Here is a 25,070-nt window from a genome sequence, read left to right on the forward strand (position 1 = left end):
CAGTCCCGCCCTATTCCTTCCCCACCACTGTCCTGTCTGTCTTCAGAGGACTGTTGTCTTATCATGAATTAGTGTTTTACTTCACCCTCTGCTGTCCCGGGCCACTGGAACGATGGGACCCTTACAGTGAACGTATGTTAGCCTCTTGTTTATGACTTCTAAAGAAACAAATGGACACGAAGATGTTGTAAAACATATTTTATTTTATAATAAAAACATTATGTACAGTTCCACATCCATATTTAACAGAAATAAAGAGTTCATATGCTGGTACTCCTCCTGAGGACCGACCGTCTGGTGACCGATCCTCGGTGGAACCCAGGGCAGCCCGTCTCTCTGCAGTCCATCACCATGGCGGGTTTGAGAGGATCGGCTGTGGGTGAAGAGAGAGTGGAAACACTGCTGACAGTGTGGAAACCGCTGGATGGTTTCTCTGATACTACACTCCCAGAAACAGACACTGAGTCTTTGCTTCTAGTGGAGAACTCGTAAAGATTCTTCCGGAAAGCGGTCTTGGTGTTCTGTTCCTTTTTAAAGAGGATGACATAGCATTTTGGGAAGAAGTGACAGCTGAGGATGCCATAGTTGGAGATGAGGATGACCACCATCTCCACTGCCGGCAGGTACACACCAGTGGTGGTGACGTAGACGGGGACAAAGAGCATCCAGGAGATGAGGTAGAGCAGCATGCTGAAGGTGATGAACTTGGCCTCGTTGTAGTGCTGCGGCAGCTTTCGTCCTTTAAAGGCACAGACGAAACAGACGAAGGCTAAGAGAGCGATGTATCCAAGCATCACCCCAAAGGCAAGGTAGGAGCCCTCATTACAGTCCTCCAGCAGGGTGTCGGGCAGTCTGATGGTGGTGTTAAAGGGGCTTTTGAGGACCAGCCAGCAGATGCATGTGGCCACCTGTAAGGCCACGCAAATGCTGACGACCACGTAGGGCTGGTAGAGTCTCCGGAGAACATGCTGCAGCTCGGGGTTGAACTGGAAGGCCAGAAGGATCTGCAGTGTCTTCACCAGGATGCACGACACACAGAGTGTGAAGCTGATGCCGAATAACACCTGGCGAGACTTACATTGGATTCTGTTTGGCCGGCCCACAAACAGCATGGCGCTGATGTAGCTGATGACCAGGGAGAAGAGGATGACCTGGCTCAACGGGCCCCCGGCCGCTCTCACCACAGGAGTGTCCCTCTGATGCAGGAACAGGGACGAGACGAGCAGAGTGAGGATGATGCCGAGCACAGAGAAGGTCAGGAGGACGATGGCAAAGCCGTCCTGCCATGAGAAGAAGAGCAGGACTTTTGGTTTACAGCTGGAGCTGCCCTGAGGAGACCATTCAGTGTCCACGTCACAGCTCAGACACTGGTCCATATCTGCAGAGAGACGGAGACAAAGACGGGGACAGACTCAGACTCACAGGAGGAGTGAGGGCCTTATCTAAATATGGTCAGCTCCTGAAAAAAATGGATGGCCATGTGATCTCTTTGTATGTCATATATGACATCACTTTTGGGGCAAAGATGACATCATCTTTAAGGCTGGGATGGAATGTTTCATTGGTATTCAAGGATGACATTACCTTGATGCAAGGCTGTTTTATGAAAATTAAAAAAAGTCATCACATTTGAGGCAAGGCTGGAATGTTTTATCAACATTAAAGATGATATCATCTACAAAGGCAGGGATGGAGAGTCATATGAACATTAAAGAATGACAGCATCTTTAAAGCAAGGATGGGATGTTTTATTGACATTCAAGGATGACATTACCTTGAGGCAAGGATAGAAAGTTTTATCAACATTAAAGGATGCCATCACATTTGAGGCAAGGGTGGAATGTTTTATCAACATTAAAAGATGACATCGTCTACAAAGGCAGGGATGGAAAGTTATATGAACATTAAAGAATGACAGCATCTTTAAGGCAAGGATAGGATGTTTTATCGACATTCAAGGATGATATTACCTTGAGGCAAGGATAGAAAGTTTTATCATCATTAAAGGATGCCATCACATTTGAGGCAAGGGTGGAGGAATGTTTTGTCTACATTAAAAGTTGCCATCACATTTGAGACAAGGATGGGATGTTTTATCAACATTTAAAAATGGCATCATCTACAAAGGCAGGAATGGAGAGGTTTTATGAACATTAAAGGATGACATCATCTTTAAGGCAAGGATGGAATGTTTTTATCAACATTAAATGATGATATTGTTTTTCATAACCCTATTAAAGACCTTTAAGTATGACATCACTAAAGGCAGAGGGTGGAATATTTGTGGAACTGGGAATGTTGGGGGATATTTCCCTCTATTTTTGCCAACAGCTAGGCATGGTTGGCAACTTTTGGAGTTGGTGGGACTGGTGAGGAGCGAAAGAACAAAGGACAGTCAACATGAGGGAAGGTTTGTTGGTAAATCTGTGTCCTAATAATGATAGAGATGTTCTACAGCTAGTTTACAGACTTGGAGTCACTTCTACTAAACCACACCTGTAGCTACGGCCTCTTTCTCCTTCAATGATGCTGATTGGTCTGGTCATTCTCTGACCAGGAACAAACCTATCAGCTTGTAGCTCCGAGAGACAGATCCTCCCGGTGAAAGGAATGGACTCTGTGCAATATAGTCGACTGAGATTAGAGTCCCAACATTCAAACACATACACACACATCATCTTAGTCAACTTCCACACCCTAAAACTCCAACTCAGTTCCTCCTACAGACTTCATTTTGGCTTTAAAGAGTAGACAGATGATTCAGCTATTTCTATATCTGCTGGATTCACTTTTTGGCTACCTTTTCGAGATTATAATAATTACTGTAAAAGTTTAATGATAATTTTTGTCTCTCAGATTTATATATTGAGTGTGTATGTTACAGAATGTTGGGACTCTCTTAGTGAGAGCAAAGAAGATGTCTCCTGGAGAACAGCACAGCAACAACGAGCAGAGCTAACATGATTGGTACATCCTCCAACGGAGAAAATCTAAGAACAAGGAGGACGTTCAGAGCACAAAGGCAGGTTTAGAGGGAGAGATTGAAGAAAAATCTGAGACCAAAATCAACTAGTCATGATCTCAGAACATTAGAATGTGCTCTTGAGTTTTGCAACAATAATGACTCCATACCTGTGTGTAAGTAGAGTGTGTCTCACCTGTGCTGTTGGAGAAGTAGTTCTCGGTACAGTTGATGCATTCGTAACAGCAGGTGTGTTGACCCTCAGCTGTTTTCTTGAACTCGCCAGGGATGCAGCTGTTCGAGCACTTTGATATAATGTTCTACAGAGAGCAGGGAGAGACAAAATGATCACCTTGTTTAGTGTTGTGTACTTTTTAACGTTGATACACTGCAGAAACTTGACACTTTAACACAGTTCAGACAAAGAGATGAGTTGAAATTTGCAGCTCTACAACATCCTGCAATCCTGTCAGCTAATCCTGCAACAGGAAGGTTAAATCATGGTAGTGAGTAACATGAGCAATACGAGGCTGATTCATTCATCAAAGATGCTCCAAGCATGTTTCCCTCCATCACCATCATAGCGTAGCAGTGAAATTTCACAGCACATAGAAAAAAAAGAAAATGCTTTGTTAGCTCATTCTTTCATGACTAATATATCCACCCAGAATAATGCTTTATCTTTGGGCAGATGTAACTACGACTACTACTAGCTGCTACTTTCCTGCCCACAGCTGATGGAGGAGGCAGGAGTATTTACAGGCTGAAGTCTCTGTATGAAAGGTTAAGTTAGAGAATAGACCGATATAGTCATTTCTATTGTTTACAGCAGTGTTTCCCAACCATTTTCCTTTGGAGCCCCCTTACATGTACCCCCCAGGACCCAAGAGAGAAGAAAAAGTGACACACTGCTGCCAAAAATCCTAAAAAAAAGCTATGCATGCTTTTCCTATCAGAAGACATTTATATTAACTACTTAATAACTGCTTATCATGGTTTTAGTCAATATTTGCAAATCTAATTTTGGCAGCCTCAGAGCAGACAAAGCCTTAAACCCCCAAGATCTTGGGCCCTGAGGTCCGGGACCCCAGACTGGGAACCAACAATTTACAGCATGATTTTATCTAAGGAAATATTCCACTTAAAACTCATTTTTGGGGGTTTGATAGCTTTTAAAATCAAGATTTTGTTGATCTATCTATCTGCTGGCAATGTCCTTAAACCAGCTTAAGGCGTGGGCCGATCTACACTGCCGGCCTGAATCCACCTCCAACGGCTCAGTCCAGACATTTATACCAATCAAAAACGCTCTGAATGGGGCTTTTTTTTTTTTTTTCACTGTTTGTCTAATACCAGGTCAAACATACATGATATGGACAAAAGTATTTGGCCACCTGACAACTCCATCAACCATCAACAGGGACTGTAATGACACTATTCAAACCCATGTACTTTAATAGTTGTCCCCCTTTTGCAGCCTCCACTCCTCCTGTAAGGCTTTCCAGAACATTTTAGAATGTTTCTGTGGGAATGTGTTCCCATGCATTCCGTAGAGCATTTATGAGGCCAGGCACTGATGTTGGATGAGAATACCTGACCTGGACCTCATAGAAAATGGCCATTGACTGATGTTTTTAGTTATAGTTTTAGTTGACAAAATTAAACTGCTCATCCCTCCACAGAACACGTTTCCACTGCTCCACAGTCTAATGTCGGTATGCTTTTCATCACTCCATCTCACGCTAAACTTGGTGATGTGAGGCTTGCATGAAGCTGCTTGGCCATGGAAACCCATTCATGAAGCTCCTGCTGCAGTTTTAGGTGGCTTTCACACAAGGGGCTCGGTCCTGGATCCGAGTGCACTTGAGCCCAAAGTCCAGTTTGTTTTGGTAGTGTGGATGCAAACGACCCGCGCCCGGGCACCAGGCCCACCAGGCTTACTTGGGGAGGTGGTCTTGGGGCAATTCAAGTGGACTCTGGCACGATTTGGATGAGATGTGAATACTGTCGCGGATACGGGACAGAGCGTCGTATCAGCTTTATGACATCATTGTAAAAATTAAACTTCTTTCCACAGCGCGGTAGTTCGCTCACGTTTTTCCTCAATAAAGGGCGGAAATCATCAGAATCCAGCCAATAAACGGTCTGTTGTGACTCACCTTACAGATGAATACTAGTTGGAGTCAGTGAGAGGAGGTGCAAAGGCAATAAAAGTCTGCTGTCAACCTCAAAAACAGCTGTATCTGCGCAGCGTGAACCCATTTAATCCTCTGAGCTGAAGTAGATGTGCAGAAACGAAGAGTGATGATGCTGGCATCTTAAAAAGTGATTTTAATCATCCAAGGCTGCAGGATGGACTTTTTGTCAGGTCAAAACAAAAATAATCTTCGTTCAGGTCATGACCACAGTGGTTCCCATGGTAGCTTCTTCTTTCTCCTCCTTTGCAGGATTGTAAACCAGCTATGTGCATACCGCCACCTGCTGTTTAAGACCGAGTAAATACCCAAGTGGGTGCGGGTATGGTTTGATGTTGCTGTTGTGAAAGCAAGCCAGCGGGGGGGAAGGGGGTGGGGGAGGAATTGCGCCGCTGCACGGTTCGAAACAACTGGCCTAGTGTGAAAGCTCCCTTAGTGTTTACACTAATGCCAGTGGACATTCAGAACTCTTCTGCTGAGGAATCAGCAGAGACTTGGAGACTTTTACAGACCATAAGCCTTAGCAGGCGTTGACTCCGCTCTGTGATTTTACACGGTCTCCAACTTTGGGGTTCCTAAACGCTTCCACTTTCTAACAATATCACTTACAGTTGACTGTGGAATATCCCTGTGGTCTGATAAAAACACCTGAACCCAACAATCCGCATGTAGACAAATACTTTTGTCCACATAGGGTAGCAAACAGACCTGTGTTATGTGTTCACTCTATGCTGCTGTATTAGAGTCTCTTTGAATCATTTCCAGGGAAAAACCTGCTGATGCCATCATGACTACGCCCTCAGTGTTCCAGTAAACACTTGGCGGCGTTTCTGTATGCACACCCACAGCGATCTTACCTCGAGGTAGTGCAGGTGCTGCATGGTGCTGCTGTTGGTGTGGGTGAAGCTGTTGTTGTGTGGGTGGTATTCAGCCACCACATTGTGGACGGCCACGTTTCCTCCATCTGATTGCCACATGACCACGTCATAGCCCAGGTTGATGTCTCCTTTACTGTCAAACTTGTAGCTCTTTCCTCGAAGTTTGAACTCCTCCATCCACAGAGCCTTCAGCACCTAAACGACAGCAGACAGTCACTACAGCACGGAGCTGCTTCAACATAGGCTCGTAGACCTAAACATCACTGTAGCACGGTTCTACGAGGCAGGACAGGATAACACTGATCTGAGCCTGATCCCCTTTGAGACTACAGTCAGTAGAGTATATTTAGCTTTTAGCTTTTGTAGCCTCCTTTAAATTGATATGGTTTCTAGATTTTCAGTCGTTTCATCCACTGCCCTTGCTGTCCCATGTTGTCAAACCCAGTTACTGAACCACAGCAGCAGAGACAGATGTCTAACCCCCATATTCCACATACTCCACCTGCTCTGTGTTCTGGGTGTGCGGCGTTTTGCTCCAACAGATCAAAGTGTTCCAGTGCAGCCCTGAGCAGCTGGAGACCCAAGATCACAAAATCATGGAAAAATGGTAGGAATAGCATGTAAACAACAGATTATTTTGGCTTTCTGATGTTGATTTACTGTTCACTTCTGTGATTTTTTTGCTACTACCATGGGTGAGTACATTAGGAACTCAAAGGTTTATGTTTTCCATAAGGGATGTGTGGTTCATGTTGAATCCTGTGGTTTTCTTCCTCTGAAGTTAACTCTTCTCTGTCCCTGGCTCTGTATCTCTGTGACCCACTGACCTGGAGCTTGTACCACAGGATGAGATGTCATACTAGTGGGGCAATGAATATCTACTAGTACTACTGATGGAAGCCAAAACATTTTTGTTTCTATTTTTTATTTAACCTTTATTTAACCAGGAGAATCCCATTGAGATTAAAAACCTCTTTTTAAAGGTAGTACTGGCCAAGAGGCAGCAAAGTTCAACATACAGTTGCAACATACAAACACAATTAAAACAACATTACAACATAATGAGGAATCACAGATTATGAAAAACACGTGCACTTTATTGAGGCACCCTCCAATGCTTTTAACTTAGCTTTAAAAGCATGTAAGGTTAAGAACTCAGACAATTTCCAGTCTCTCTACAACATGTTCCAAGCAAAAGGAGCTGAGTAAACAAAGGCTTTCTTTCCCAGTTCTGCACACGCATAAGGAACAGAGAGCAACAGCTGATCATTTGATCGCAAAGAGTAAGAGTCAACACTTCTCCGTGAGATTAAAGTGCAAATGTAGGGAGGCAGTAATCCAAGCATGGCCTGGTAAATAAAAGTGTACCAATGCCCCTGCCTCCTAGTGGACAGAGAAGGCATCCCACTCAGGAGTAAAGTTCACAGTGATGCGTCATGGCTCTGCAGTTGGTAATAAACCTCAGAAAAGCATGATATACAGTGTCAACCATTTGAAGACATGAAGAAGAAGCATTCATATAAAAGAGATCTCCATAATCTAGCACTGATAAAAATGTGGCAGTGACAAGGCGCTTTTTTACTTCAAAAGAAAAACACAACTTATTACGGAAGAAAAAACCCAATTTAAGTTTTAGTTTCTTCACAAGTTTTTCTATGTATGGTTTAAAGGTGAGTGAGTCATCAATCAAGACACCAAGGTATTTATAATCGTGAACCACCTCTATGACATCTACTAGTAGTACTTCTAGTCTGCACTAAATGCTAATGAGGAGGTGGAAAGAAGTGAACTGAGGCTTCCTATTGGCTCTCCAGTTCAAACTTAAAAATGATAACCAATCAGGATGCAGGATTTGGCCATAACACTTAATCTGCATTCAGTCTTCTAGTTCTACTAGTAATACCTGAAATGTCTACTGTTATGCACATAACTGTCCACTAGAAGTGCAAGTGGGCATTTGGGACTAGTTGCATACTAATGTGCAAAAATTGAGTGCTAATAGAGCTACACAATGGTTAATATCACTGATATCAAATAAATGCTCAAATGGCTTTCCGTAGTGACGTTTCTGGGAGCGCTGCAGACCGACCAGGGCACGTTTAGTGGAGCAGCAATGATTGAACATAAAGAGAGCAATTCACAGGCTGACCCTAAGGCAGGCAGAGTGTGTGAAAATTAGGGGTTAGGTTCCCAGTACTTGGTAATTTCTTGGTTTTAATTGTTGGAACTTGAAAACTCCTGTATCCTGGCTGAATCATTCAGATGCGTTGGCAACATTCATTTATGTAGCGCTGGGAATCTTACTACTACAACTGGGGACGTGTCTGCCTGTCTGTCTCTATCAATAATACATACCATCCCACTGTGTTTCAGAAGACAAGCTAACCCACGTTTGCTCAGTGCAGGATTAAGATCAGAACATATGGTGGCCATAAAGTGCCAGTATTAAGAACAGCTAAAGTTACAGTTTAATATGAAGAGTTTAGTTGTAGTGGTAGTGAAAGACTCAGGAAGCAGTCTGGGAGTATAAAAGGAAGCAGAATCTAGAAGGGAAATGACCCGAAGTCAGCAAAAATCTTCTAATTCATAAATAAAGCAGTGAATCGTGTTTCAGGTGTAAAGAGATCTATTCTCATTCTCCTTACTGTTTTGGTGAATATTTGAACCCTTCTTAACAAACATAATGTTGGCCTTATGACTGTGTTTATCCAGAATATTCCCTCGTCAGGGTTCCCAGACTGAGTCTGCGTGGACGCTCTACAAAAATAGAAACTTCAAATGTTTATGGTATCTCCAAATGGGAACTGGTTTAACAGGAAATAATGTCTATTATAGTAAACAGCACCAGTGATGGGGAAAAGAGGCTGTTCATGAATTCAGCTCAGTGTTTGCTGCCAGTATATGGAGGTGTTATGTTTATTAATGCTATGAATTTACCTGAATCTTATCTAACCCATTATCCTCACAGCCTGTTACTCTAAACCCGATCCGCTCTGAATTATCCATAGAGAATAATCCAGAACAGCAGGGACTCTGTCATATTTAAGAGAAAAAACACACGGGGGGGGGGGGATGTAGGGGCCATCATGGGACCGCATGGACTGAACTATAATGTTCAGGAGGAATATAAACACATTTACACCCCTATAGGTATGGAGTCATTATGGTTACAAAACTCAAGAGCACATTTAAACGTTATGAGATCCTGACTTACTGATTCTGGCTTCAGATTTTCTTCAGTCTGTCCATTCAAACCTGGCTCCTTCTTCTTAGATTTTCTCTGTTCTCTAAATCTGTGACTGTCGTCTTGGTCGTGTGTCGTCTTACCACGTGACGAGATATTTCCTGGAGGCCACCATGCTCCGGCCTGTTAAGGTGGCTCAACTGAGTGTGAGTGTACCCTAAATGAATAAACCCTACCATCAGCCACAAGTGCAGAGTTTCAGTCTTACCTCCCAGGGCTGCACGGCTCCAGCAGTTTTGCAGTCTCTGTTTGCGCAGATCGACGCCACAGCTTGAGCGATGGCGCTCACGGCCATCTCCACGCTGAAGACGGTGTCAGAGTGGGAGTACTCTTTCAGTCTGGACACGGCTCTGGACACCAGCTCAGATTCCTCCGATTCTTTACTGGAGTTCAGCCTCATGTAGAACTCCTCTATGAAGGAGTTATTCCTCGCCAACTCCTGCCCCGCCTCCTCCAGGTGGTTCAGGTAGGCGCTGAACGATGACAAGTCTCCACCCTTGAAGGTGAAGCCCACCACGTGTCCAATGTCCTCGAGGGTGAGGTCAGCTGTCAGAGCACCAGAGAGGGACCAGCTGTCGCTGGCCACCCACACTCTGGTCATGGACTCAGCACTCTGACCCGCTGCGATCATTTGAGCATGCAGCTCCTCGAACAACGCCGTCATGTGGCTGGACTTAGCAAATGACACGATGACCTGTACCTTAGGGTTCTTCAAGATAGTTTCAGCGGTGTGTCGTATTGCAGAAGGCACATCCTGGCTGGTAACAGACTGAGGGAGGATGGACTTAAAGGCCACACAGATGCCCTTCAGAGACGCCTGGGACACAAAGTGTTCCAGAGCCGACTGGCCGTAGTTTCCATCAGTGGTGACGATTCCCACCCAGTTCCAGCCGTAGGAGCTGAGCAGGCTGGCCATGGCAGCTGTCTGGTGTTTGTCATTGGGGATGGTCCTCATGAAGGCGGGGAAGCGGGTCTTATCACTCAGGATGACTGCTGTAGATGAATAACTGATCTGGAGAGAAGGACATTAACAGTGTTAGGACATGTCATTTATGGTTTAAGACTGAGAAAGAACAACAAAAGAGATGACCATGCTACATTCTGACCATGCCTAAGGAGGTGATGTCATCCATTAAAGTATATAAAACAGTCTAGCTTCAGGTTTATAAAACATTCCATCCTTGCCTTTAAAGATGATGTCATCCTTTAAATCTTATAAAACATTATAACCTTTTCTTTAAAGGTGATGTCATCCTATAAAGATTATAAAACAGTCTAACCTTGCCTTTTAAGATGATGTCATCCTTTAAAGTTTAATAAACATTCAAGCCTTGTCTTTGCAAGTTGATATCATCCTTTAAAATTTTTTAAAAATTCTAACCCTAACTTTGAAGGTGATGTCTTCCTTTAAATTTCATAAAACAATCTACTGCTTTTAATGATGATGTCAAGATGTCAAGATAATGTCAGCCTTTAAAGTTTGTGAAACATTTCATCCTTGCCTTTTAAGATGATGTCATCCTTTAAAGTTCATAAAACTTTCTAACCTTGCCTTGAAGTTGATATCATCCTATAAAGTTCCTAAAACATTCTAACCTTGCCTTGAAGTTGGTATCATCCTTTAAAGTTCCTAAAACATTCTAACCTTGCCTTGAAGTTGATATCATCCTTTAAAGTTCCTAAAACATTCTAACCTTGTCTTTAAGTTGGTATCATCCTTTAAAGTTCCTAAAACATTCTAACCTTGCCTTGAAGTTGATGTCATCCTTTAAAGTTCCTAAAACATTCTAACCTTGCCTTGAAGTTGATATCATCCTTTAAAGTTCCTAAAACATTCTAACCCTGCTTCCTCAGCAGATTTAGACATTCAGACAGTTTTATTTACCATCCGTCTCCACTGATAGTGAACAATCCTGGACTGACATGACAATAGCTGATGGTCCAGCCTGGCGGTGGTGCACACAAACTACGTCACATGTTTGGTTGTTCTGATTGGCCCATAATGAATTTGACAAACAGAATGCTTTTCCAGTCACCCCTGTGAATTAAATTTTTAAAGGTTCTGCCATTCCAAAGCACCTTCTACGGGATGTTGTTCTAATGGGTGTGAAATTTATCCCTTGCCATTGGTATGTTGTGGCATGCTGGTGTGCTTGGAGGCATGTATTACAACAACCAAATATACCATCTGACATTGTCTGTTTAGATATTAATATGGTGTGCCTTGAAACCTAGTTGGAGGTGTGCTCACAGAAGTTTGAAAAACCATCTCCCTTGCCATGAAGATGTGGAACAGGCTCCAGTGTTTCAGTAGAAATGCAGTACATGGAATGAGGCATTATGTGGCTAGATAATGCATATCCTATAATTGAAAATATTTACGTGACAATGTGACATTCAGTTTCTCAACTAATGAAAAAATATAGGCCATAAGGCCAAAGTTCACTTTCATTTCCTGTTATGACATCAAATTTACTGACTATAAAATCCAAATCCAAACATTGTTAGACTTCCTATGTTGTCATTCTGCAGAGAGGAGGCTTTGACAAGAACTTTTAAAGCCACAAACTACTGTTGCTGAATATTTTAACACCACATGAATTCAAACCATGAGCCACAATTATTCATAACAAATTTTATATGAAGACACTTTACAAAGAGGGCCAGACTCTCTGTTATGGTAGTTACCTAACAGTAATCCACCATGGGCTTAGAGCTACACTTAGAGAAGTTACAGCTGCAGGAAAAATCTGCTTTTGTCTGATTTCACATTGGTAAAAACACATAAAAAGAATCCAGAAGTTCTCAGGATGAGCTGCATGTGTGAGAGGAGAGAGCTAAATTTTTACTCACAAAGGCAGACGATGCTTGTTGTCAAAGAGGCTTTTAATTATGGCTTTCAATTATGAAGTTTTCTTCTGAAGTCACTTTATATTTTTTTATTTATAAGGGACCAAGAGTGAATTAAACAGCATCAAAATAGATTTAGATTCTAATAAAAGTCCCCATGGAGGACCCCTGGTTCCAACATCACGGTCCAAGCCCCCCCAAAAGCCTCCAAATGTCTTCATATCACTCTAGTGATAGATCCCTATAGACAGACTGAAACAATGAATCAGTGGATTACTGTGTTGTAAAATGGATCAATTAATCCAAATGTCTGATTAGTGACAGAGGAACAGATATGTCACTGATAGAGAGAGAATCTATTTTTGTTTTTTAATTTTTATTTAGGTTTACCTGGACCAGTGACATGAATAGTAGGATGGAATAAGTTTGACTGATGATGTTCTTTAAGACTGGTCAAGAGGATGCAAGAGGCAAGGATGGAATGTTTCATTAGCTTTTACATCAACTTCTATAGATAAGGTTGGAATGATCTGAGGCTTTGTTTCCATCATCTTCATAGACAAGAATAGAATGTTTTTGAAGCCTTGATGATATCATCTTTACAGGCAAGTATGTAATGTTTCACAAGTGTTGATAACATCACTTTTATAGGCAAGGTTGAAATGTTTTAGAGGCCTTCTTTACATTATCTTTAAACAACAGGATGGAATGTTTAATAAGCTTTGATGATATTGTCTTTAAAGGCATGGATAAAATGTCTAAGACGCTCTGATAACATCATCTTTATAGGCAAGGATGGAATGTTTTAGAGGCTTTGATCACATTACCTTTACAGGCAAGAATAGAATGTTTAATAAGCTTTGATTTCACCGCCTTTATAGACAAGGACAGAATGTTTCTTTTTGGGGGGGGTTATCAGATAGAGGAGAATGGTGGATAGACTCAGAAACAGGGAAGAGATTGTGGAGAGACATGCGTTAAAGGGCCACAGGCCGGATTCGAACCCGGGCCGCCCGCGTACGTGTTACACCACCTTAAACCACTTGACTATCTGTGCGCCCCAAGGATGGAATGTTGAGAGGCTTCGTTAACTTCATCTTTATGGGCAAGGATTAAATGTACAACAAGCTTTGATTACATCGCCTTTATAAGCAAGGAGTGAATTTTTAGAGGCTTTTAATAACATCACCTTCATGGGCAAGGATGGAATGTGTAATAAGCTTTGATGGCATCATATCTCTAAAATACATTTAAGCCTTTGAAGGATGAGATCATCAAAAGCAGAAAATGGAATGTTTGTGAAGCTCGGGATGTTGGGCAGGGGTTTCCCACCCTCCTCATCAGTTCCAACAACTTTTCTAGAAGTTGCAACAAAGGACTGCCAACATAAGGGAAAGCTTGGTGGTATATGTTACACTAATGCAAAACTGATTTTTAATTTAACCTGGTTTTCCTGGTTAACCAAAGGTACACTAAAAGAGAAGTGTTTTCTAGTAATGATAGAGATGAAGGATGTTGATTTGATGTATAATGCATCTCTTTTGGTCTGGAGAAGGATAGCAGTTCTGCAGAATTAGGGCTGATTTAGTCCTGAGGCTCTTCTAAGAGCTAAAGGACTGTTGACAATTTTGGTATTTAGAGTAATCATTTCTGTCTATCCTGTAGTTCTCTGGATTAATGACCTGAAAAAAAGATGCTTCAGAATATTTGGTTCACCTGCTTTGTTTGATTTGAGCTGAATTAAAAGAGCCTCATGTTGGTTTTTACCACTGAAACTGGCCCCACATTACCTGTTCTAATTAAGTTTATGACCTGTCAGGAAGAGTGACATTAATAGGGTAGTGAATAAATAGTGGCACCACAGATGTTCAGCTGACAATAAGGTATTAATGTCGTATTAAAGAAAGTATTTCCTTCCGTGTAGAGTGTGCCAGCTGTCAGACAGGACACTGTTGTTTATTTTGGCTGTGCCACGCCTCGACTCTGTCCTGTTTATTGATGCGTATCGTGTCAAAGTGTTCATTCTGGGGCAGGAAATAGATACCGCCCACATATTTCACTGAAGTTTCTCATGTGCAGATCAAACCTGCTCTGCTGCTTCCACATTCTCACACATGTGGCTTGTTCCTCTGATAATTAAAAGGTGTGTTGTTTCTCTGTTTACCTGGGGAATCATCTTCAGGGTGAGCTGTCGGGCCATGGCGATGGATGTTTCAGAGTGAGACGCTCCGATAACTGCCACCACAGGCTGCTCGCTCTGCATGAAGTCTGCCGTGGCTCTAAGAGCCATGCCCACGTCTGAACATGAGTCCAGGATCTCATAGCCCAAAGTGATGTTGACATCAGTCAGGAGGGGGGATTTATTCACCGTCTCAATGGCATTGATCATCCCCAGGATCTTCACCAGACGCCGTTCTTCAAACCTGAGGGAACAGTTCACTGTCATCAGCATAATGTTGAACATCAGACTGTTCTTCACTTCAATCTCCTTCTGATCAGAGATAGATTATTCTCAAAGAGTTTACACACTAACTAATTTATTATCAAAGTAAAACAACAGCAGTGATTTAAAGAAATGCAGTTTTACTCAAAGAAAGCTCCAAATGTTTAGTTATGGTAACCTCCTAAATACTGACCACCTTATCTAGTTATAGTTTAAATTTATTACTGTGTTATACTTACAATCATATTCTCAGCCCACATGGGTAAACATGGTACCAAAATTTAAACAATTATACAACACTACAATACCAAACAGTACAGAATAATAGGATGTCATATTATGATATGATATGATACAATAAAACCAAGTATTACAGTGCAGAACAGTATGGTATCATACAACACAATAGTGTATGATATAACCTAAATTTGACAGATACATTATGATACAATACTATAGGAAACATTTTGGGACCTTATACTGTATGACATTACATTATGCTGTTTTACGCTGTTTTGTTATGCTGTGTTACATTACATTAGGTTACGTAATGATTAATCTTACTATGTTATGTCACATTGCATTACACTACATTCTGTTTCTTTACGCTATGTTTTATTTTGTTACATTATGTTGCCTTATGTTACATTATGTTATGTTATGCTACCTTACATTAAGTTATGTTATGTAACATTATGCTATGTGACAATATGTTATGTTATGTTTTTGTATTAAATCATGATACATTATGTTATGTTATGTTATGTTATGTTTCTTGTATTAAATCATGTGACATTATGTTACATTATGCTATATTACACTATATTGTGTTATGTTATATACTGCTATGTCACATTATGTTATTCTACATTCGGTCATGTTATGTTACATTACGTTACATTGCGTTATGTTACATTACATTTTGTTATGTTACATCATGTCACATAACATCATGTTATGTTGTGTCATGTTACAGTCTGCTATGTTATATTATGTTATATTTGATTATGTGACATTATGTTATGTTATGTCATGTTTCTTTGTGTAACACTTTATTATGTTACATTGCAGTGGGATTTGTTATGTTATGTTATGCTGCGTATGGTAATATTGTATTACATATTGCCATTATGTTATGTTATGTTATGTTATGTTATGTTATGTTATGTTATGTTATTTTATGTTATATTATGTTATGTTATGTTAGATTATGTTTTATTATGTTATGTCATGTAATGTCATGTTATATTATGTTATGTTATGTTATATTATGTTATATAATGTTATGTTATGTTATGTTATATTATGTTATGTTATGTTATGTTATGTTATGTTATATTATGTTAAGTTATGTTATGTTATGTTATGTTATGTTATGTTATGTTATATTATGTTATGTTATGTTATGTTATATTATGTTATGTTATGTTAGATTATGTTTTATGTTATGTTAGATTATGTTTTATTATGTTATGTTATGTAATGTTATGTTATATTATGTTATGTTATGTTATGTTATATTATGTTATGTTATGTTACATTATGTTATGTTATGTTATGTTATGTTATATTATGTTATGTTATGTTATGTTATGTTATGTTATATTATGTTATGTTATGTTATGTTATGTTATATTATGTTATGTTATGTTAGATTATGTTTTATGTTATGTTAGATTATGTTTTATTATGTTATGTTATGTAATGTTATGTTATATTATGTTATGTTATGTTATGTTATATTATGTTATGTTATGTTACATTATGTTATGTTATGTTATGTTATGTTATGTTATATTATGTTATGTTATGTTATGTTATGTTATGTTATGTTATGTTATGTTACATTGTGTTGTTATGTTGCCTTATGGTATTTTATGTCATGTTAGGTTATTTTATCTTATGTTACATTATGATATGTAAATAACGTCAGGTTGCATTATGTCGCGTTTTGCTATGTGAACATTATGTTACAGTTATCTTTTTGACGTTATGTTATGTTACGTTTCTTTGTGTTACATTTTTTCATGTTACATTGCAGTACGATTTGTTCATCAAGTTGTGCTGCGTATCGTTATATTGTATTACATTATTCTGTCACATTGTTATGTTATGTTACATTGTGTTGTTATGTTGTGTGATGTTATATTATGTCATGATATTTTACCAGATGTTACATTATGTTATGTACACAGAGGTGTCAATTCACTAAGTACAAATACTTTGTTGCCTTACTTAAATAGAAATTTTGGGTATCTATACTTTACTGGAGTAATTATTTTTCAGCCAACTTTTTACCTCTGCTCCTTACATTTTCAAGCAATCATCTGTACTTTCTACTCCTTACATTTTAAAAATAGCCTCGTTACTCCTATTTCATTTCAGCTTGTTTTCATTCCGGCTTGTCATCATTCAAAAAAACACAAATAAAACCCCCCAAAACCTATCCAGATCAATCTGGATAGAGTGAATTTGATTGTGGTTGGATGAGAAGTATAAACATAATACCATTCAGACACCCTATTGGTTTGTATGTACACAGATCATGTCACACTCCAGCAAGGAAACAGCAGACGTATGTAGCCTGGTACAAAGATGTCCGTGAAAGAAACTCAAGAGAACTGGAGCAAAATGTCCCAACCAAGCCAGGCGAGGAGGTTGGTAGTACACATATGGTTCTTGACTGTATTTGCATTGTACTAAAATGTGCTCATTTTCAATGGGCATAAATGCTGCTGAAAAAGGTGCATCCCAAATTTTTCAACATTAACATTTTAACATTATAGTCATTATGGCCTTCAGAAAAATGTTTTTTTGAGGAGATGGGGTAGTGCACTATAGGCCCCTGTGGCACGGCCTAAACTTTTATCCTTAATGGCTTCCCCCCCCCTCTATACTTCAATTTCTACAGAAGTCTTTTAAAACCTAGTATCTATATTTCTACCTGAGTAATGAATGTGAATACTTTTGACACCTCTGTATGTACATAACGTTAGGTTACATTATTTCATGTTTTCCTATGTTATGTTAAGTTTTAGTAGGTAAAGTTACATCATGTTACATTGTCTTATGTTACTTTACGTTATATTAGCTCATGTTACGTTAAGTAATGGTATGTAACATTACATTACATTATTTTATGTTATGTTATGTTACATTATGATATAACATATTTAGTATTAGACGGTAAAATACACTGTCATAAGATACATCAAGTTCTTTGCCAGAGGCATGTGTATGTTTTGAAAGAACCCTGCTCATGGCCAAAGATCCAGATTTAAGTCGTTTTTTCATAAAAAATTAAAGGAGCTCCCCACTAGATCTGTACTAATACAATCAAAAACACACAGTGATGCTCCAGTTCTGGTTAAAACGGCACTTTTGTGACTCTCCTTTCATTAATGATTGAGTTAAGACAGAAAGTATGGCAAAGCTGCACAGCATTTAGAGATGAATGGCTATTATAAATATGAGGGAATCCCCTTTAACTGGGCTGTCTACAGGCCTGGATATAATACTACAACATTCCATACCCAGAGGAGAAAAGAGTAGACTATCGTATTCCAGTAAAACACGGTTACTCTGGTTAGAATTTATTTATGTAGAAGTGAAAGTACTGATTCATAAATGCACTCAAGGAAAAGCTAAAGCTATTTCATTTAAAGTTTACTTAAAATTCTAAGCAGCCTTAGGTGGCCAGACAGTGAAATCTGTTTTTTAATGTGCAATAAGAACAGAGAACATAAAATTTTACCATGTAGTTCAGGTAAAGTCACACTTTTGTGATAGAAGCTTTTTAAAATGCAGTGAAGAAAATATTCAAACTGCACTCAAGTAAAAGTAACTGATTTGAAAAAACAACCCAAAGAAGTACAACTACACAAATCCCTTCTGAGTGACACTAATGTGAGTAAAAGTATTCAGTTACTTTCCTCCCTGACTGTAGCAGACATGGTTATGAGAGACTTTGGACAGTGCAGAAGGAAGAATGACTCAGTTTCCTTTTGAACTGGATATAAAGTCTGTTTTTTTTAAATGAATCAACAGAGGAAGAAAACCACATTTTCCCAGAGTAACCTCAGATCTGTGGTTTTTAACATCACTGCCAATAAATGTCCATTGTTTACTTTAATAAAATAGTTCAAAACCTTTTTCCTTCAAACTTAATCAAACTTGAGTTTATCAGGGGGGTTATTCTTCTGTCACTAATCACTACTGCACACTCTGCCAAACATCTTTGTATTTTTCTCCTTGAGCTTTCAGGTGAAACTGACCAGGTTCAGGTTTCTGCATCCATGGAGTAAAAAGGATCAATGAGACTGATTGGTTAAATCCTTGATCCTCTTTATCAGTTTGGTTTCTCACCTGGTGCACGGCTGCAGATGAGGTTCGAAGGACATGTTTTCTTTGTCCACGTCTTCATGGAGAGGGAAAATTCCTCCGATTATAAAATCTCCAGGAGCAGTAGCTCGCTCCACCTGGGTCCCATGTGGGGAGACGCGTCCAACATGGAGAAGACAGAGGACTAAGGAGATGAGCAAATGGGTCAAAAGAGCATCCCAGGCCATGTCCTCTCTTCTGTCCTTGCTTTGTTATCCTGTCCTCCCTCCTTGTGTCCTTGCTGTATGTCCTCTTAAGTGTTTGTGTTTTCTCCTTGTGTCCTCTTGTCCTGTCCTCTTTCCTATCCTTGCTTTGTGTCCTCTCTCTGTTTTTGTCCACTACCTAGTCTCTCCAGTCCTTGTTTTTTGTCCTGACTGGCCTCTCCGTCCCTTTCCTTTTGTTGTGTCCTCTCTCCCGTCTGTCCTCTCCGTCCTGTCCTCTCCCTTTGCCTCTTTCCTGGCGTCCTCCTGCACCTGTCACCTCCAGCTCTCTGCTCCCATTCAGCATCTTAAGTAGTGTAAAAAGAGAAGTTTCCTCCTCCTTTTTCCTCCTTCCTCCTCCTCCTCCTCCGGAGTTTCCTATTCTCATGTTCTGCCCTGAAGGCCCGCCCACGGCGCCCTGAGTGGCGGCTCTGTGAGTCACGCTCTGTTGAAGCTGCTGTCAGTGTGTGTAAAGGTGTTTGGATTCTTTATGACTGAGACAGATCATCCTTGACTGCTGTAAACATAGACACGCCCTGCAGATGCTCACATGACACTAGACTCTCACTGACCACTTCATTAGGTACACCTGTTCATGCAGACGTCTAATCAACCAATCACATGACAGCAGCTAATCCCAGTGAGGAGGTTGTGGTTGTTGATGTTTTGACCCCATCATTCAAACTTGAGATCATGTGACTGCTTTCAAATCCTCTGCTGTTCAGTTATGGTGGCCCGCGTGAGGTAACGTCGTAGCTGACAGGTGACGTGCTTTAAGGTCACGCCCCCTGCAGGAATGACGGGGCCCCTGAGAGACCCAACAGAGGGCCCCTCCATACGAGATGTATATAAACCCATGCAGGCTGACCAGGAGATCAAACAAAGAACAAACATGTGAAAGAAAAACTCATTCCTTAACAGGACGGTCAAATATTACAATTTTTAATCGAGATTAATTGCAGAGTTTCCTTAGTTAATCAAAATTAGTTTCATCCTCTTTTTTCCATTTAAAATTTAACTATTTTATATTTAAAACTGTTTTTGTTTGATTTTAGAGTTTTCTTTTTTCTGAAGGATAATTGACTTCCTGTTTGGATACAGATTTGCTTTTATTTTGAAGACATGACTTTCCCTGGGAGGGGGTGTATAACTGAACAGTGGCCCCCTAAATCAAGACCCCCCTGGAGATCTGACTCTTTTCCACTCTGTGAATCCCAGAGACGACTGATGGTGAGAGGTCAGCAGGTTTGTTCATTTCTTTAAATGCATGTCTGTGTTGGGTTTGGTGCTTCTGTGACCCCTTCTCCTGCTGGTCTGTCTCTGATTTGTGACTGAGACCGTCTAAACACTGCTCAGACTGTTGTTCTGGTTTATCTGGGTTCTGCTGATTAATGTTACTGTTTCCTGGTAGAGCCTAGACCAGGGGTGACCAGCTAGTGTGTGAGAGTGAGCCTCCCAAAAAAATCCTCACAAAAAGGATTCAAATTCTGGAAAAAATTAATAACATTTCAAATATATATGTCTAATCTTTAAACATTTTAACATTAATATATTTTGGATATTTTGGTTTGCAAATGTCCTTAAACATCTGCCTTTCCCTCTTATTCAGTTATAATGCCATTAAAAACGCTTTTTCATATTTTTTGGGTGATTTTACAACTCCTTTTTGCTTCTCCTCCCTAATTTTTTTTCACTTTTATCCCATTTTTGCCCTTTTTCACCTTTTTGTCCATTTAAGCTACCTTTCACTATTAAATATCTCTTTTTTTCAATTTTTTGCTCATTTTTGCGACGTCTTTTTATGATTTTTATCCCATTTTGTCCACTTTTTGTCCGTTTAAGCAACCTTTTGCCATTACATACCACTTTTTTCTTATTTTTTGACCATTTTGCCACTCTTAACTGCTTTTGCCCACTTAAGTCACTTTCCACTCATTTTTTGTCACTTCTCACAAATTTTTGCTACTTTCTGACCATTTTTTCCAATTTTTCTTCTCATCTTCACCCATTTTTTGCTGCTTTTTGACCATTTTTGCCACCTTTAACCTATTTTTATTGCTACTTCAAGCTATTTTTGCTACTTTTTACCTCTTAGATTGTGGCTCTTGCAAAGGTATTTTCAATAATTTGGCTCTTTGGTTGAGTAACACTGCTCTATAGTATAGTCCCTATAGTAGCTATGAGTCTATCCATTTTGCTCAATGCACAGCAGAGGTTAGCAAAGCAAGTCACCTTTTTTTCTTTTTTTTTTCTCGCACCTCCCCTGAAGCTCTGTGGCGCCCCCCAGGGGAGGCCCGCCTCACACTTTGAAAACCACTGGCCTAGACCATGGGTCTCAAACTTGCGGTCCGCGGGCCAATTGCAGCCCGTGGGAAGATATTTTGTGGCCCCCCACTTGATGTCAGTTGTCTGTCAGCCACAAACGCAGACATCGTATCTCGCTTTGGTTAGCGACTCAGTTCAATCTCCCAACTGATTTAATACCTCATTATTACAATCCGTAATGCCAAAGTAATATCAACTCATTTTATTTACATACAAGTTAATTTTATGTCAACAAGAAGTAAAACTATGCTTTTGATCACTTAAGTTTAAACAGGACATGGTTTATAAATTCTGTGGTATATTTAACTCCAGGTCTTGTCAAATGGTAAAAATTCCTCTCATAATGATAAAAACAATACTTTATGATTGAACATTTAATCCTAATCTGGACACAGGCTGTCCTATTACATGAGAGGTTGACATGTTTAGTCTGGATGCAGAGCTAAAATGCATCCAAAATACGCACAGAGATGTCCCAGTTCATCACGCGTGCAGGGACGTCAGGGGGAATCAGAGAGAGTGGACATGGAGAAGAACAACTGTAGGGCTCAGACATGTTTAAAGTCAAGTTTTCACTCAGCAGGTGAGGGTTTGCAACTCGATAAACAGTTATAGAGCAGCAGTGCGATTATTCTCCCTAGGATCCTCTTGCTCTCTCTCTCATTCTTCTCTCTGGACTCTGTGCACTGATCCCTGGCCGGGTGAAATAGGGCTCAGATCAGGTTTTGTGGACAGGTTGCTGTTTTAAAGCCATAAACAGTCATGTTGAATGTATATTTAATGAATATTCCAGTCTTATAAATTCATCGTCAGTGGATTCTCAAAACAATAAAATCTGAAAAATTGTTATGTTACAAGGACAGAATATTTTTGCCTGACCTGTTTGACCCATTTTTGATTAAGTAGATGCCATTTCCTGTATTCTAGTGCATTTTAACACCATATTAGCACCAGATAATCCAGCTCTGTGAGATATAGTTCTGGCTCAATATAGATCAAAAAAGGGCCAAAAATAAAAGTCATTGCAACAGTAGTGTTTTGCCAACCAGGAGGGCACTTAAGCACATGTTTTAACCAGCCAAGGGGGCAGTTTAGTGTGTTTTTTTCCATCCAAGAGGGCAGTTTAGTGTGTTTTGCCAATGAGGAGGGTACTTAAACACGCCTTTTTGCCACCCAAGTGGGCAGTTTATCATGTTTTAACCACCCAAGGGGGCAGTTTAGTGTATTTTTTCCACCCAAGAGGGCAGTTTATTGTGTTTTGCCAACCAGGGGGACACTTTAACATGCATTTTGGCTCCCAAGAGGTCACTGTAGCGTGCGTTTTTCAGCAATTGGGCCAGAGCGCCCCCCCCAGCACACCACTGGTACCTGCATCTAATACTGGATCATTTCTCTTTGTAAACATTACAGCAGCATATACATCAGTCATAGGTTAAACTGATATTGCTAAAAAATTGTGCGGCCCAAAGGATGTCTCATTAAAGTAAATCCAGCCCCCCAACCCTAAATGGGTTTGACACCCCTAGCCTAGACTGAACAGTCCTTCTAGAAAGTCATAAATAAATAAAGTTGCTTGGTTCTGAATCTGAGATGAATTAATGAACAGGTTGTCAGTTATAAATGAGACTGAGAGAACATATTAAGAAGCTTCTACCTTTTCTTTACCATTATACTGCAGACCTCATGTCAGAAATGTTCCTGGTAGGGGTGGGGTCCCATCGGAGGTTAACAGGGTTGGGTCTGTATGGAAAAGACTGGATCTAATGGTCTAAGGTTTAAAATTCCTGACCTGTTGTTAAAGTTTTCAGCTTTTCTTAAAACTGTTGATTTCTCTGAGTTTAGATCTAATGGGAGGGGTTTATATTTTCATACCTCTCTGTGATTTTTAATCATCTTTTATCAGAACCCTCTTTATTGTGATAACTACAATAATCAGTTATGTAATCCTGTAATAGCTGGTTTGAGGTGGACAGTTTTATAGTGTTAATATTCAAACAGTGTTGACTGTAACGACCCTAAAAGCCACAGGTGATTGGAGTCAAAAGCACAACTCAAAAAACACAGTCAGGGGCACAGATGACCTAGTGGTTAGTTTACGAAGACGGCCCGGGTTTGAATCCGGCCAGAGGCTCTTTACCACATGTCTCTCCCCTTCTCTTGTCCCTGTTTCCAACTCTATCCACTGTCCTCCTCTATCAAATAAGTCTTTACTTGATGAAGGCAAACAAAGAGGAAGGGGAGACAATAGCGGTTTCTCAGCGTCCAGGGGTCCCTTTCAAAAAGTCCAAAAAATACCTCCTAAGTCCTTTCCTATCCACTTTTCCTTAACCCCGGAGAAAAAAATGTCACAGGTTCAAGGAAAGGTGGGAGTGCTGTCAGACAGACACGGTTCTGTTTCTGGCTCTGGTTCTGTTCTGAAGTCTATGAATGATGGATGGATAGATGGATGATGGATGGATGGATGGATGGATGGATGGATGGATGGATGGATAGATGGATAGATGGATAGATGAGGGATGGATGGGTATGGATGGATGGATAGGTGGGTATGGATGGATGGATGGATGGATGGATGGATGGATGGATGACAAATGGATGGATGGGTATGGATGGATGGATGGATGGATGATGGATGACAGATGGATAGATGATGGATGAATGGATGATGGATGGATGATGGATGATAGATGATGGATGGATAGATGGATGATAGATGATGGATGATGGATGATAGATGATGGATAGATGGATGATGGATGGATAGATGATGGATGGATGGATGATGGATGGATGGATGGATGGATGATGGATGACAGATGATGGATGGATGATGGATGATGGATGACAGATGATGGATGGATGATGAATGGATGGATGGATGGATGATGGATGATAGATGATGGATGGATGGATGGATGATAGATGGATGACAGATGATGGATGGATTATGGATGATGGATGGATGGATGGATGATGGATGACAGATGATGGATGGATGATGGATGGATGGATGGATGGATGATGGATGATAGATGATGGATGGATGGATGGATGATAGATGGATGACAGATGATGGATGGATTATGGATGATAGATGGATGGATGGATGGATGGATGATGGATGACAGATGATGGATGGATGATGAATGGATGGATGATAGATGATGGATGGATGATGAATGGATGGATGATAGATGATGGATGGATGGATGATGGATGGATGGATGACAGATGATGGATGGATGATGGATGGATGATGGATGACAGATGATGGATGGATGATGAATGGATGGATGATAGATGATGGATGGATGGATGGATGATGGATGGATGGATGACAGATGATGGATGGATGATGAATGGATGGATGGATGATGGATGATGGATGATGGATGATGGATGATGGATGACAGATGATGGATGGATGATGAATGGATGGATGATAGATGATGGATGGATGGATGGATGATGGATGATGGATGACAGATGATGGATGGATGATGAATGGATGGATGATAGATGATGGATGGATGGATGATGGATGGATGGATGGATGGATGGATGGATTGATGATGGATGACAGATGATGGATG

General features: G+C 40.3%; 1 protein-coding gene across 1 annotated transcript; it reads right to left on the reverse strand.

Moving 5' to 3' along the window:
* Positions 1–235: 235 nt before the first annotated feature.
* Positions 236–19,140, reverse strand: gprc6a (G protein-coupled receptor, class C, group 6, member A). Its single transcript, XM_041793946.1, has 6 exons — positions 18,938–19,140; positions 14,294–14,552; positions 9,488–10,291; positions 6,015–6,230; positions 3,159–3,282; positions 236–1,378 (listed from the first exon to the last, which is right to left on the reverse strand). Exons 1-6 carry the CDS (start codon positions 19,138–19,140, stop codon positions 261–263), a joined length of 2,724 nt encoding a protein of 907 aa, XP_041649880.1. The 3' UTR covers positions 236–260.
* Between the last annotated feature and the right edge of the window lie 5,930 nt (positions 19,141–25,070).

Source organism: Cheilinus undulatus, linkage group 8 (assembly GCF_018320785.1).
Source record: "Cheilinus undulatus linkage group 8, ASM1832078v1, whole genome shotgun sequence".
Taxonomy (NCBI): domain Eukaryota; kingdom Metazoa; phylum Chordata; class Actinopteri; order Labriformes; family Labridae; genus Cheilinus; species Cheilinus undulatus.

Coding starts and splice junctions, on each gene's coding strand:
- gprc6a (XM_041793946.1), bottom strand. CDS start 19,140: ATGGCCTGGGATGCTCTTTTGACCCATTTGCTCATCTCCTTAGTCCTC. Junction 14,553..18,937: donor CATCTGCAGCCGTGCACCAG/GTGAGAAACCAA, acceptor CTGTTCCCTCAG/GTTTGAAGAACGGCGTCTGG. Junction 1,379..3,158: donor CTACTTCTCCAACAGCACAG/GTGAGACACACT, acceptor GTCTCTCTGCAG/ATATGGACCAGTGTCTGAGC.